Here is a 12,858-nt window from a genome sequence, read left to right on the forward strand (position 1 = left end):
CTCTCTAGACCTTCTGTTAGGTCGTTAATGAAAATATTGAACAATAGAGGTCCTAATACTGAGCCTTGCGGCACACCACTTAGCACTTCAGTCCAAGTTGAAAAAGATCCATTAACCACAACGCGCTGCTCCCTATTATCTAACCAGTTTTTGACCCAAGTGCATATTGTGCTTCCTAGCCCTGATTCTTGTAGCATGTAGATAAGTCTCATGTGTGGTACAGTATCGAACGCTTTGGCAAAGTCTAAAAAGATTACATCCACGTCTTTACCCTGATCTAGGTTTGCGCTTACTGTTTCATAAAAGCCAAGTAAGTTGGTTTGACAGGATCTGTCCTTCATAAACCCATGTTGATTCCTTTTAATGACCTTATTGGTTTCAAGGAACTTCTGAATACTATCTCTTAGAATACCTTCCAATACTTTCCCCACTATAGATGTAAGACTAACTGGTCTATAATTACCTGGTTCAGCTTTACTTCCCTTTTTGAATATAGGCACTACTTCCGCTATACGCCAGTCTTTGGGAACCATACCTGATATAACTGAATCCTTAAAGATCAAAGATAGCGGTTTTGCCAGTTCAGAGTGAAGCTCCATTAGAACCCTTGGATGAATGCCATCGGGCCCTGGTGATTTATTAATCTTTAAATGTTTTTATCGGTCACAGACTACTTCCTCGCTTAAATAAGTACCTATCAGTGTGATATTCTCATTATTGAGATTGTGTGTCAGTCCCTGAATTGGGTCCTCTCTAGTGAATACTGTTGAAAAAAACTCCTTTAGTGTGTCCGCTATGTCATTATCATTTTTGCTTAAGACTCCCAACTTGTCTTTTAAAGGGCCTATACTCTCCTTCTTTAATCTCTTGCTATTAATGTATTTAAATAATTTTTTGGGATTCGCTTTGCTTTCCTTTGCTACTAGTTTTTCAGTTTCTACTTTAGCCGCTCTTATTTCCTTTTTGCAAATTTTGTTACATTCCTTATAGTGCTGAAATGACTCTGCTTCCCCGTCAGATTTATATTTTTTAAATGCTCGCCTTTTCTTGCCCATAAGTTCCTTAATCTTTTTGTTAAGCCACATCGGTTTATGATTTTTATTCCTTTTTTTGCTACTCATAGGAATACATTTGAGTGTATTTTTAGCTAGCAGGAATTTTAGTACCTCCCATTTCTCCGTAGTATTTTTTCCTAAAAACAAACCTTCCCATTCAATATCCCTGAAAAATACTCTCATCTTTTCAAAATTTGCTTTGCTAAAGTTTAAAGTCCTAGTTGAGCCAGTATAGGGCTGTTTATAGAAACTGATATTGAATGTGACCATATTGTGGTCGCTGTTTCCTATGTGTTCCCATGGTACTTGAATGATATTAAAAGACAAAGTATGTTCATTGCTCTGCAGTTAAAGTAGGCAATAATTATACATCAATAAAATAACCATATGTAACTTCACATACCTGTAAAATTGGTTCTCTCTTCTACATGGACAAAACCAAACTATTTCTAAGCACATACACAGATATTGCTGAAATACTGGTCACAGTAATCTGGGTCCTGTACTCAGTGACAAAGTAATGGCAAAAATGGCAGTCCCGCTCAAATGGAAACCCTTTTACTACCATGTGATGAGACTACAAGCTAGCAGACAGCAAAACAGACCTAGCTGATTTTGACTATAGGAAGTGCTTTTCACATTAGACTTGTAGGATTATAGAAAAGAAACATACTGATGCAAAAAAGAACTTACAAACTAAAGAATATACATAAGTATTCAGAATATTACCTACTACATTTTGTAACTTACCCTGAGTGAACTTTGTCTGGTTTATTAGAGAGAAAATACATTCTATAAAGTTTGATAAAATTGGCCATACGTTGTCCTTCTCCAGTGGTCTGATGAGAGAAAGAAAAACACGCGGCACAATATAAATAAATCCCAATACTTACAAGTAACGCTTTATACTGTATATTATAAATAGATCACCACTCACTTTTATGAAAAAAAAAAAAAAAAAGCGAAATAGAACCAGCACTCCCATTTAGTAGCTTTTTATTTTTATATATAAACTGATTCAGCATGGATCGCAAAAGCAAAATCTTCCTCTAATGGGCAAAACCATGTGCAGTTCAGGGGGCGCAGATATAACGTGTGCAGAGTGTGTTAGATTTGGGTGGGGTGTGTTCAAACGGAAATATAAATTGCAGTCTAAAAATAAGATTTATGGTCTTATCTTGTTAAATCCTTATTTTTGAGTCCATAGGGAGCACAGGATTTATTACACTGGGTATAGGCTGGATAGGGAGCCCAGCATGCACCAAAGTCTCCCTGTCCTCTATATCCCGCCCCCAACCCAAGGCCTACAGGTTTTAGTTAGCAAGCCCCTGGCAGGAGCTGGAAGGAGAGGAGACAGGGAAACCACATCACCCATAGAGAGAGACACTCACAGGATGACCAACCACACACATGTAGGAAGAAGTTCCCACAGCGTGCGGGGGGGGGGGGGCGTCCTGTGCCCCTATGGACTCAAAGAAAAGGATTTAACAAGGTAAGACCATAAATCCTATTTTATTTTTCGTCCACTAGGGAACACAGGATTCATTACACTGGGAAGTCCCAAAGCTGTCCCCTCAAGGGTGGGGACATTCCTGGACTGCACAAAGGACCTTACACCTGAACGCAGTGACACCTGAAGACAGGAGTCAAACGCCTAAAAACCGGACAAAGGTCAGAGCAGAAGCCACACGGCTTCCCTGCAAGCTGCACAACAGGGGCCCCAACTGAAGCTGCCCCAAAGAACTCCAAAATAAACCAGCAGTAGGAGCAGAAACCCCCTCAGGGGATATAACCTTCACCTTTAAATAATTCAGCGAATGGGCGATGAAGCAACCTGGCCCAAGCCTGTAGAAAAAGCTGGCCAGCCCAGTCTGTGGGAATCCGAACAGTGATAATCCAGAGACCCGCCTATAGGCCCGCAGCTAACGAGGATACCACCGGAGTCATAACAGAAAGGCATGAAGGACCATGCCCAGGTGACTCCAAAACATGGAAACCACCCAAGGCAAGAAGTCCAAGCCAGTGCCAGGTACCGCCCTGTCCGTAGGAACAGTAGCAAGAGAAAAAAGGTCCCCCAGGGGATCCAATGCAGCTGTCCTGTGTCCTACGGTTCAAAAGGCGCAGAGTGGAGGGCCCGAGGAACCTGGGATACGCCCCCCAGAGTAACTGGGAGTATCAATAGAAGCCAAACATTCTAGAAGATGAAATTTGTAGACCCATGTCCAGAACTGTCTGGGGAAAATCCAGCAGGCCTGAAAGACTGTATGAGCAGAGAACAAAGCCCTTCAGAGTTCCCTAAACAAGGAAGGCTCACCAAGCGCTCTAACAAACGTCAGGCTGAAAACAGTCTCCCAGGTTCTGCGGAAAATCCCGACTGTAAAATGGAGGTCACCAGAGCCATCCCTTAAAAAAAAAAACAAAAAAAAAAAAACGGTTTTGGCCAGGGTGCCCACCAAGGCCCTGAGAGAGTGCGAGCATGGACACCAAATCTGGAAGTGCGAGGCACTAGCTTCCCTGGTGACTGGCATCTGTTAAATACACACAACGCAGTGTCAAACCAAGCGTCAGACACTAGTGAAACAACAGAGTGTATGACAAATAGGGGTACAAGAAAGTAAAGCAGTTAGTGGGGTAGCTGCAGGATATCCATAGGTTATATACAAATGGATAATACTGTCAGACACTAGGCAATTTCCCACAAACATGGGAGAACATACAAACTGCACACTAGCTGAAAGTACGCAGGCACAAAAAACTCACTGCACAAATAGTGGGCAAATAGGATTTTAATTACCTACTGGTAAACCCTTTTCTCGTAGTCCGTAGAGGATACTGGGGTCCATTTAGTACCATGGGGTATAGACGGGTCCACTAGGAGCCATGGGCACTTTAAGAATTTGAGAGTTTGGGCTGGCTCCTCCCTCTATTCTCCATCTACCAGACTCGGTCTAGGAAACTGAGCTCCAAAACCGGGTGGGAGAGTGCTGAGGTTCCAGCAGAACTGACTGAAAGTCCTCAGAGGCCAAAGTATCGAACTTGCAGACCTTAGCAAACGGCAGAGCTGTAAAACCGAGAAACCCTGGAAAGCCGCCCAGGAAGACACACCGACCTAGTAGAGTGAGCCTGTATAGATCTTGGACATGGCAAAATTGCCGAGGAATAAGCATGCTGGATAGTAACTTTAATCCAGCGCGCAATTGTCTGCTTTGAAGCAGGACACCCAATCTTATTGGGATCATAAAGAACAAACAGCGAGTCCGTCTTTCTGTGACGAGCTGTTCTTTTCACATACACCTTCAAAGCCCTCGCGACAGCCAAATACTTTGAAGTAGCAGAGGTGTCGGTGACAACTGGACCCACAATAGGTTGGTTGATGTGAAACGCAAACACCACCTTAGGAAGAAATTGCTGACTAGTTCTAAGTTCAGCTCTGTCCTCATGGAAAATTTAAAATAGGGACTTTTGTGAGACAAAGCCCCCAGCTCCGACACACGTATTACTGAAGCCAAGGCCAACAGAGTGATGGTCTTCCACGTAAGATATTTTACGTCCACCTCCTGTAACGGTTCAAACCAGTCCGATTGGAGGAAATGCAGCACCACATCGAGATCCCAAGGTGCCGTGGGAGGCACAAAGGGAGGTTGGATGTGCAGAACACCTTTCAAGAACGTCTGGACCTCAGGGAGAGAAGCCTATTGGAAAATGGACAAGGCCGAAATCTGGTCTTTTATGGAGCCCAGACGTAGGCCCACATCTACCTACACCTGCTTGGAGAAAAAGCAGGATACGTCCTAGATGGAATTCCACCGCAGAAAATTTTCTGCTCTCAAATTAAGAGACGTATTTCTTCCAAATACGATGGTAATGCTTAGATGCTACCCCCTTCCTGGCTTGGATCATAGTCGGGATAACCTTGTTAGGGATCCCTCTCCTAGCTAGAATCAGCCGTTCAACTTCCATGCCATCAAACGTACCGCGGTAAGTCCTGATAGACGAACGGGCCCTGTTGCAGAAGATCCTCGCGAAGAGGAAGAGGCCACGGATCTTCGAGGAGCATCTCCAGAAGGTCCGCGTACCAGGCCTTTCTTGGCCAGTACGGAGCAATTAGAATTTCTTGAACTTTTTCCCATTTTATTCTCTTTAGAATTCTAGGGATCAGAGGAAGTGGAGAAAACACGTACACCATCTGATAGACCCATGGAGTCGTCAGGGCGTCTACCGCCACCGCCTGTGGGTCTCTCGACCTGCAACAATACCGCTTGAGCTTTCTGATGAGACGAGAGGCCATCATGTCGATCTGTGGATATCCCAATCAACTTGTCAAGCACCTGAACACTTCCGGGTAAATGACCCATTCCCCCGGGTGCAGGTTGTGTCTGCTGAGGAAGTCTGCTTCCCAGTTGTCTACTCCTGGAATGAACACCGCTGACAACGCCACAGCGTTTCTCTCTGCCCAGAGAAGAATTCTTGACACCTCTGACATTGCTGCTCTGCTTTTCGTTCCGCCCTGTCAGTTTATGTACGTTACTGCTATCACATTGTCTGACCTGAATGGCCTGATCTTGAAGAAGATATGAGGCCTGCTGAAGGGCGTTGTATATGGCCCTGAGTTCCGGAATGTGGATTGGAAGGACGACTTCCTGACTGGACCATCTTTCTTGAAACTGTACCCACTGAGTGACTGCTCCCCAACCTCTGATGCTCCCATCTGTGGTTAACAGAATCCAATTCTGAATTCCGAACCTCCGGTAGTGACAGTCCTGCAGTGCAAACCGTAGGCAAGCCTGATGAGGCGGCCAGATCGGAATGTGAAGGTACACATCCCTGATATCCAGAGACACAAGGAATTCCCCCTACTTCAGACCTGAGATTACTGCTCTCAGAGACTCCATCTTGGATTTGAACACTCGTAACTACGGGTTCAACGACTTGAGGTTCAAAATTGGTCTTACCGAACCGCCCGGTTTCGGTACTACAAACAAGTTGGAATAGTATCCCTTGTTTTGTAAATGAGGTGGAACTGGAACAATGATGCGAGTCTGTACCAGTTTTTGGATGGCATGTTGTAAAGTTATACTTGCCTCTTGTGAAACTGGCAAGCTTGATTTGAAGAATCTGTGAGGTGGGAGCTCTTGGAACTCCAGTCTGTAGCCCTGGGAAATAAGATTTATGACCCAGGGATCCTGGCACGAATTTGACCAGCTTTGACTGAAGATTTGTAGGCGAGCTCCCACCTGACAGCCTTCCAGGCACTGCTGTCCACCGTCATGCTGAAATCTTAGAGGAAGCAGAGCCTGAGCTCTGTTCCTGAGCACTTGCTGTTGCTGGTTTGCGTGGTTTACCTCTTGCGCCGCTGGAGGACGTAGAAGCACCTCTGGATTTGCACTTGAACTTGGCTGTCCGAAAGGACTGTAACCTAGAAGCTGAATAAGTCTTCTTGGTTGGGGGGGCTGCAGAAGGAAGATACGTAGACTTAGCATGGTTCTTAAAACAGGGTATTCAATTCCTTTCGCGCAGGAAAAGTGATCGAGGACTTCTTTTTTACATTAAAATAAGATTCCTCACACTCCTCTATCACCTTATCAGGAATATGCAGAACATCTCTGATAGCCTCTATAAGAGCCTCTATTCCCTGTGACAGAGCTGCATCCCCCCCTCTGAGTCCCCCTCCCCCTCCATGTCTGACCTGTCAGAGTCAGACTGCAGGATATGGGCCAGAGATCGCCTTTGCGGAAAAATCGGAGGGGATCGAGACGCTGTCTTGGGGACTGAGTCTCTGTTCCTAAACTCATCAACAGTCTGTTTTAAGTATTGCGTCTCTTTCTCATTGCGGCCAATTTTGTAGAAAGAGTTGAGATCATTCCCTTCAGAGAATTAACCCATTCCAGTTCAGCCCCGCTAGTCTGTGAACCCTGAGTACCCAGTAGTGAGCCCCCTGGTGAAGAGGAACACTCTGCGGTACAAGACACACACTCTTTGCCTGACAAAATGTAATGTGACAGCACACACACTCAGAGGAAAGGTTAAGCACAATTAACCCACAAAAGAGCCCTTCAGGGAGACATAGATGTTTGGAGCCAGCCCCCACCGCGCCCTTATCGCTAATGCCAAGCTTAGCCGGGTCACAGACTAAGTACCCTGAAAGGGGACTTAGTAAACTTGTAATCGCTCCCCCCCCTGCTATGACCCCCTGGTACCGCTGAGGTAATTTGGAGTCACACTGGAGGAGCTGCGCGTTCCTGTCCTTTCAGCGTCTGTGTCCCCTGCAGAGGGAAAATGGCGCTGGTGAGCTGCTGGATCCTCTCATAGTGAAGCCCCACCCCTTCAAAGGCACGCGGTTTTACGCCTTTTTTATACTGGCTGAGGTTGTTGTGCCAGTATGGGTACTGTGTACAGTGTACGAAGACACAGTTGTGTACTGTGTACGGAGACTCATGCCGCCCCGTTTAGAAGCCGTGCGTCTCTGACCCCTCATGCCGCCATAATGGCCAGCGCCCCGAGCAAGACCGAACCCGCTCATCTCTAATTTACACATACACAAATAAAATACTGACTGACTGAGGAAAAATGAGAGGAGATACAATTATATCAGAACCTAAAAGGAGCTGTATGATGGCTATATATACACAATGTATCTATCCTACACTTGTATGCAGCTCAGGACAGAAGAAATATTTCATAATGGATACATTTCTTTGAAAAAGCAACCAGTCCATTAGAGACTGGAGTCCGTTATTTTGTGCGTTGAATTATTATATTCATGACAATGTAGCCAATCAATTTATTCCTCATACCTCAGTGAGGTCACTAGCCCCTAACAAGTTTATAAATTGTTCAGTACTGATGAATGACTATGATGCAGCTACCTCCGTGTGTAGAGGGTGGTTACAATTTGATATTGATGAATTAACCAGACTCCAGTCTTGGATTAAATAATGTAAAGAAAACTTAGTTTCCATGAAAACATAGCACAATTATTCCCAATTTTCTCTCTGGTCCCAGATGATATGTATAAGTACCTTAAATGAGGAAGAACAAGTAGAGCAGCCCAACAGTGTGACAAGTAATGAACGTCTTCACATGGTGTCTGCTGAACCAAAGACAATATATAGTCCAGCACTGGAGATTTATGGGAGTCACCATGTTTCAACTTTACCCTAATAAGTAAAATACAAAATAAAAACAGAAATTAAGAAAATATTAAGGAGTAATTAAAAAAAGGTATAACGTAAGCCAACATAACTTACTTAATAAACATTTACTCTCTACCATTTTAATGTATTCTCACTTTCAGCACAAATGGGGCTGGCTTTATCTATCTTGTGTTAGAAAGCTTCTGCAAACCTATCATTCCCTAGAGTGCCATTGTCTCTGTGCCTGTCCCATAATCAACTTATTTCTACCCAAAGCACTCCTGAATTGATGTTTCTATTTGATAACCGCCTACTTCCTATTGAGGGAGAGGAATAGTGGCAGTATATGGAACGAACATCACTGTGGGCATAATATTACTTCTTGCAAATCTGAACAGGAAATTTAGGTAAAAAAATGTCAGGCAACATCCCAAGCAAACTTTTAGCATTCAAAGATGGCGTAACTATCTAACATATCTAGCATTCCACTACACCCAAAAAAATATTAAGAATGCTTTTAGTTTAGTGTGCCTTTATGCAGTTTACACAGGAGTTTTTGTCTACTGGTTGTACAACTTAATCAGCAGTGTAATCTAGATATTTCCCAGCTGACAATCTTCAATGCCCACCCCACTTGCAATGATGCCACCTGGAACTCTCAAACCCATTGTCTGGGGTCATCCTTGATTCCTCCCATACTCATACTATCTCCCAATCTTGCCACATCCAACCATTCTGAGCATGGAAGCTGGTAAATATTATCCATGCCCTTGTCATTTAGCAACAGAACTACAGCAACTTTCTACACTGGCCTTCCTCTTGTATATCTCTCTAGTTTTAAATCTATGCTTGATGCTGCTGCTCATCTTGTCTTCATATCTCGGTGACCTAGTTCTACCTCATACCTCTTACACCAGTGGTGCTCAACCTCGGTCCTCAAGTACCCCCAACAGTTCATGTTTTCCAGGTCACCTAGCAGGTGCACAGGTGTATTCATTACTCACTGACACATTTTAAAAGACCCACAGGTAGAGCAAATTATTTCACTTGCAATCCTGTGAGGAGACCTGGAAAACATGAACTGTTGGGGGTTCTTGAGGACCGCGGTTGAGAACCACTGTCTTACACCACCTTCAATGGCTCATATTCCCCAAAATCTAGATTAAACTCTTCAACTTTACACTACTTTGCTCATCCCCCTCTTACATACATCACCTCAATCCATACTCCATGTATACGTCTTCGCCTTTGATTGCCGCCTTGTCTCCTCACAGATTACCTCCTATCACTTCTACATCCAAAACTTCTCCTATGCTTGCTCCTCTCCAACTCACACACTCGCCCTATCAGACTTTCTACCACCTACATTTCAAATGAGCCCTGAAAATGCACCTGTTCATTAAAGTCCACCAGCTCTCCTCATCTCTTCCCAGTTCACCTCCTAGTTACATATGTAGCCCCAGTCATCGTGGCTTTGTCTAGGCGCGAGTGCCACTCATATGTCGCAATGAGCGTACACACCGCTATGCACCTTAGTTGCACCAGCGGCCATTAGCATTACATTAAGCGGCAAGAATCACAGCCCGGTGAAGTAAGGCACGGGTGCGACTAGGCGCGCCGGGAGTGCCCATGCTTCGCAGCCACAATGACCGTGGCTACATTTGTATATCTCCAGTCAACTAGAAAAAAAGCTAATAAGAGCAGGTACTTGCACCCTCTATATTCAGTTCCCACATTATCCTTTTCTACAGAGTCAGCGACTGATCCTTTCTGCCCGCCCTTCCAAGGGCCTTGGCTTATTAAGTGCTACCGTTCATATTACCCCTTTCACATTGAGCTGAGAACCTGGGTTATTGCCGGGACAAGCTGGGGAGACCTGGGTCCTGGCTCGGTGTGAAAAGGGCAAACCAGTTTAGTGCATCCCGGGTGGCAACCAGGGTTATTCCTGAGTCCAACACAGGTCAGCTCCAGTGTGAATGCAGACCAAGAGCTTATGCAATGTGTGGTATGGCTTGTATGACCACTATCCAACAGTCACATTGAAGACTGAAATCTATTGTAAACAAATGAAGGTGAATAGTCTGAACCACGTTAAAATATATGGTCTTACGGTTTTGATTTTCCCACAAACACAAGAGGATATTTTTCAAGTGCCATTGAAGCAACAGCAGGAGGCTCAGCTTTTTCCAAAATGAGTTTTGCCAAGATTGCCAGGGCCTCACTCCTAGAGGTGGTGTCCTTTCCAATAAAGAAGGTCAAGATATACTGTAAGAGGCTTGGCAGAAAATGCTGAAATGTAAAAAATAAATAAAGGAAAAAATTTATAGAATTAAAAACACAATAAAACAGATGACGAGCATTTATCTGAATGTACTGATCCACATTCTATAACATATGTTGTAACACAGCCAACACCTATAAAGTGGCGGTAGCCAAAATAACAACGGAAAGTGTTGATTATGTACATAGGGATTAAACACCATCCAGGGTGATGCAACAATTCCTTTGTAGAAACAGAGTTTTCAGTCACTTATTCCACTGACAACATAGACCAAGAGTAACTGAAAAAGTGATTACGGATATTGTGGATGAAACAGAAAAAAACTAGACCAATTCTGTTTAATCATGGGAATACAGCCTATTAAATCACTAAGGGGGTTATTCAGAGATGAACGCAGATACGCAGCCAGATCGGTGTTCATCTCCGCGCATGCTGTGAGGCCGCCCTCTGATGCATCCACAATTAGATTGCGGAGGCATTGGATCTAAGGTTGACCCCTGGCTGCGCTGTCAGCCGACGCCCCAAAAACGCTTCCCACACGCCCCCGATCGGAACACCCCACCCGCCCCAACGCTGCGACGACGCCCCTCCGAATGCCGCCGCTGTTAATCACACTGCAACCGCATTCCTCCTGGATGTGGCTACAATGTGTAAGGTCGCACACTGCACAGACTAGATGGACACGACCGCGCGGCTGCATCCATCTCTGAATTACACACTAAGTACAAGAATCCTCATTGGGGCACATAGTGAGGGCAGAAGTCATTTAGTGTCTGTATGGATAAAGTCTACCAACTCCCCAGGAACCAGTGAGGTGGGTAAAAGTGAGATGACAGGCAACACTCTCATACTAATTGGTTCAGCCCAACTAAGGCTTCCTCTGTGATTGGCTCCATAAAGTTTTTAGGATCACTGCCCAGAAAATGCAAAACAACTAAATTTAGGAGCTATTCTGAACACTTAGTTTTAAAGACTTCTCTAATAGTTCAGTTTTCTCTTTTTTTTTTTTTTTTATTAAAGAAAAATGCAGACAGTGGTGCCAAAGTACAAACCCAAACTTTAATTGTATATTGATTTCTCAGATCAAAATGCTCTGCCAGTTTGAAAGCAATTATGAATAAGAATACGTGCTGACTGATTTGAATAAAGTGCTTTCCAAACTCCGTTCTTACGGCTCTCTCACACTGCAGACATCAAGGATATCTCTGCCTTAGTGGTGGCTTAATAAAACTGACTGAGGTAATAATTAAGGCACTTGTGGTCACGCATGGCTATCCTAAGTACCTAGACAGGGAAGGGGCTAGGAGGACCGGGTTTGTGAAACACTGGACTAAAGCATACAAGTAATCACTCGCTACTCAAGTTGATACTCACCTGTTCAAACTGATTCATTGTGAACATATTTTCTGAAAACTCCAGAAGCAACTTTCTGGAAAATCCACTTTCAAAAACCTAAAATATAACATATGTATTTAAAGATCTATACACACACACACACACACACACTACTACTACTCATACAGAACATATGTATTATTTATATCATGTTACAAGCAGCAAGTCAGGGGCCAGCTGCCCACATTTTTTTTTTTATTATATATAAAAACATTTTATCTCCTTAATCTGGGTTCATATACTGTACTCTCAGTAGCAGTTAAAATATTCTAAATCAGTTTTAAAGAATTTACTTTTTTTGTATTATTTACTCCTTTGATAACTTTTAAGAGAGAGAGAGAGAGACTTGGTTTATAACTAGGATTCATATCCAGTTAGCAAGCATGTAAAGGAAAAACTACTCTGCACATAAGAGATTATCCATATCTTATTACGAAAGCAAAGGAGACTACAAGAAACCATGGTTAGCAGTGGTATAAAATGTAATATATTGAACTCATGAGTATTCCACCCAATATGTTGTTTTCCACAAAACACAAAAAAGTTCTTTACGTAAGTCAATATTCTACAATGTAGAACATAAAAATTAGAAATTAAAAAAACTTAAAAACTACACAAACAAAAAAATCTTCTACAAGGAGGATGGAAAGTATTGGTTACTTTTTAGACCATCATGACTAAACCCACATGTCAAACACTAGTTAATAGGGAACTTGAACTATTTTTTAATAAACGCGGAACCCAAAAATACAGATGTAATTTATTCACGTTCCAGACTGTGTGTATTCTATCATTTACCTTATTTATGGCTTCTTTTATCTCAGAGATTGGTAGAGAAATGCTTTCACTGAGCAGTAAAGTAGAAATGATAGATAAAAGTGTATTACAGCAAGATGGTGAGAGGTTTGATGTTTGCAGCAACTCTGTTAAGGTCTGGGAAGAGAAAGCAAAAGGTAATATGTATAGTCTTCTGTTGTATTTGGACATCAGCAGT

General features: G+C 43.3%; 1 protein-coding gene across 1 annotated transcript in view; it reads right to left on the bottom strand.

Annotated features, from left to right (window-relative positions):
- UTP20 (UTP20 small subunit processome component) overlaps nt 1-12,858 on the bottom strand; it is a 276,038-nt gene that overhangs the window by 201,509 nt on the left and 61,671 nt on the right. Inside the window, exons 10-14 of the mRNA XM_063930017.1 lie at nt 12,663-12,797; nt 11,844-11,921; nt 10,299-10,477; nt 8,075-8,212; nt 1,806-1,894 (exon numbers count right to left, since the gene is read on the bottom strand). Coding sequence (XP_063786087.1) covers nt 1,806-1,894; nt 8,075-8,212; nt 10,299-10,477; nt 11,844-11,921; nt 12,663-12,797 — 619 coding nt within the window. The remainder of the gene's footprint in view (nt 1-1,805; nt 1,895-8,074; nt 8,213-10,298; nt 10,478-11,843; nt 11,922-12,662; nt 12,798-12,858) is intronic.

Source organism: Pseudophryne corroboree, chromosome 6 (assembly GCF_028390025.1).
Source record: "Pseudophryne corroboree isolate aPseCor3 chromosome 6, aPseCor3.hap2, whole genome shotgun sequence".
NCBI classification, from domain to species: domain Eukaryota; kingdom Metazoa; phylum Chordata; class Amphibia; order Anura; family Myobatrachidae; genus Pseudophryne; species Pseudophryne corroboree.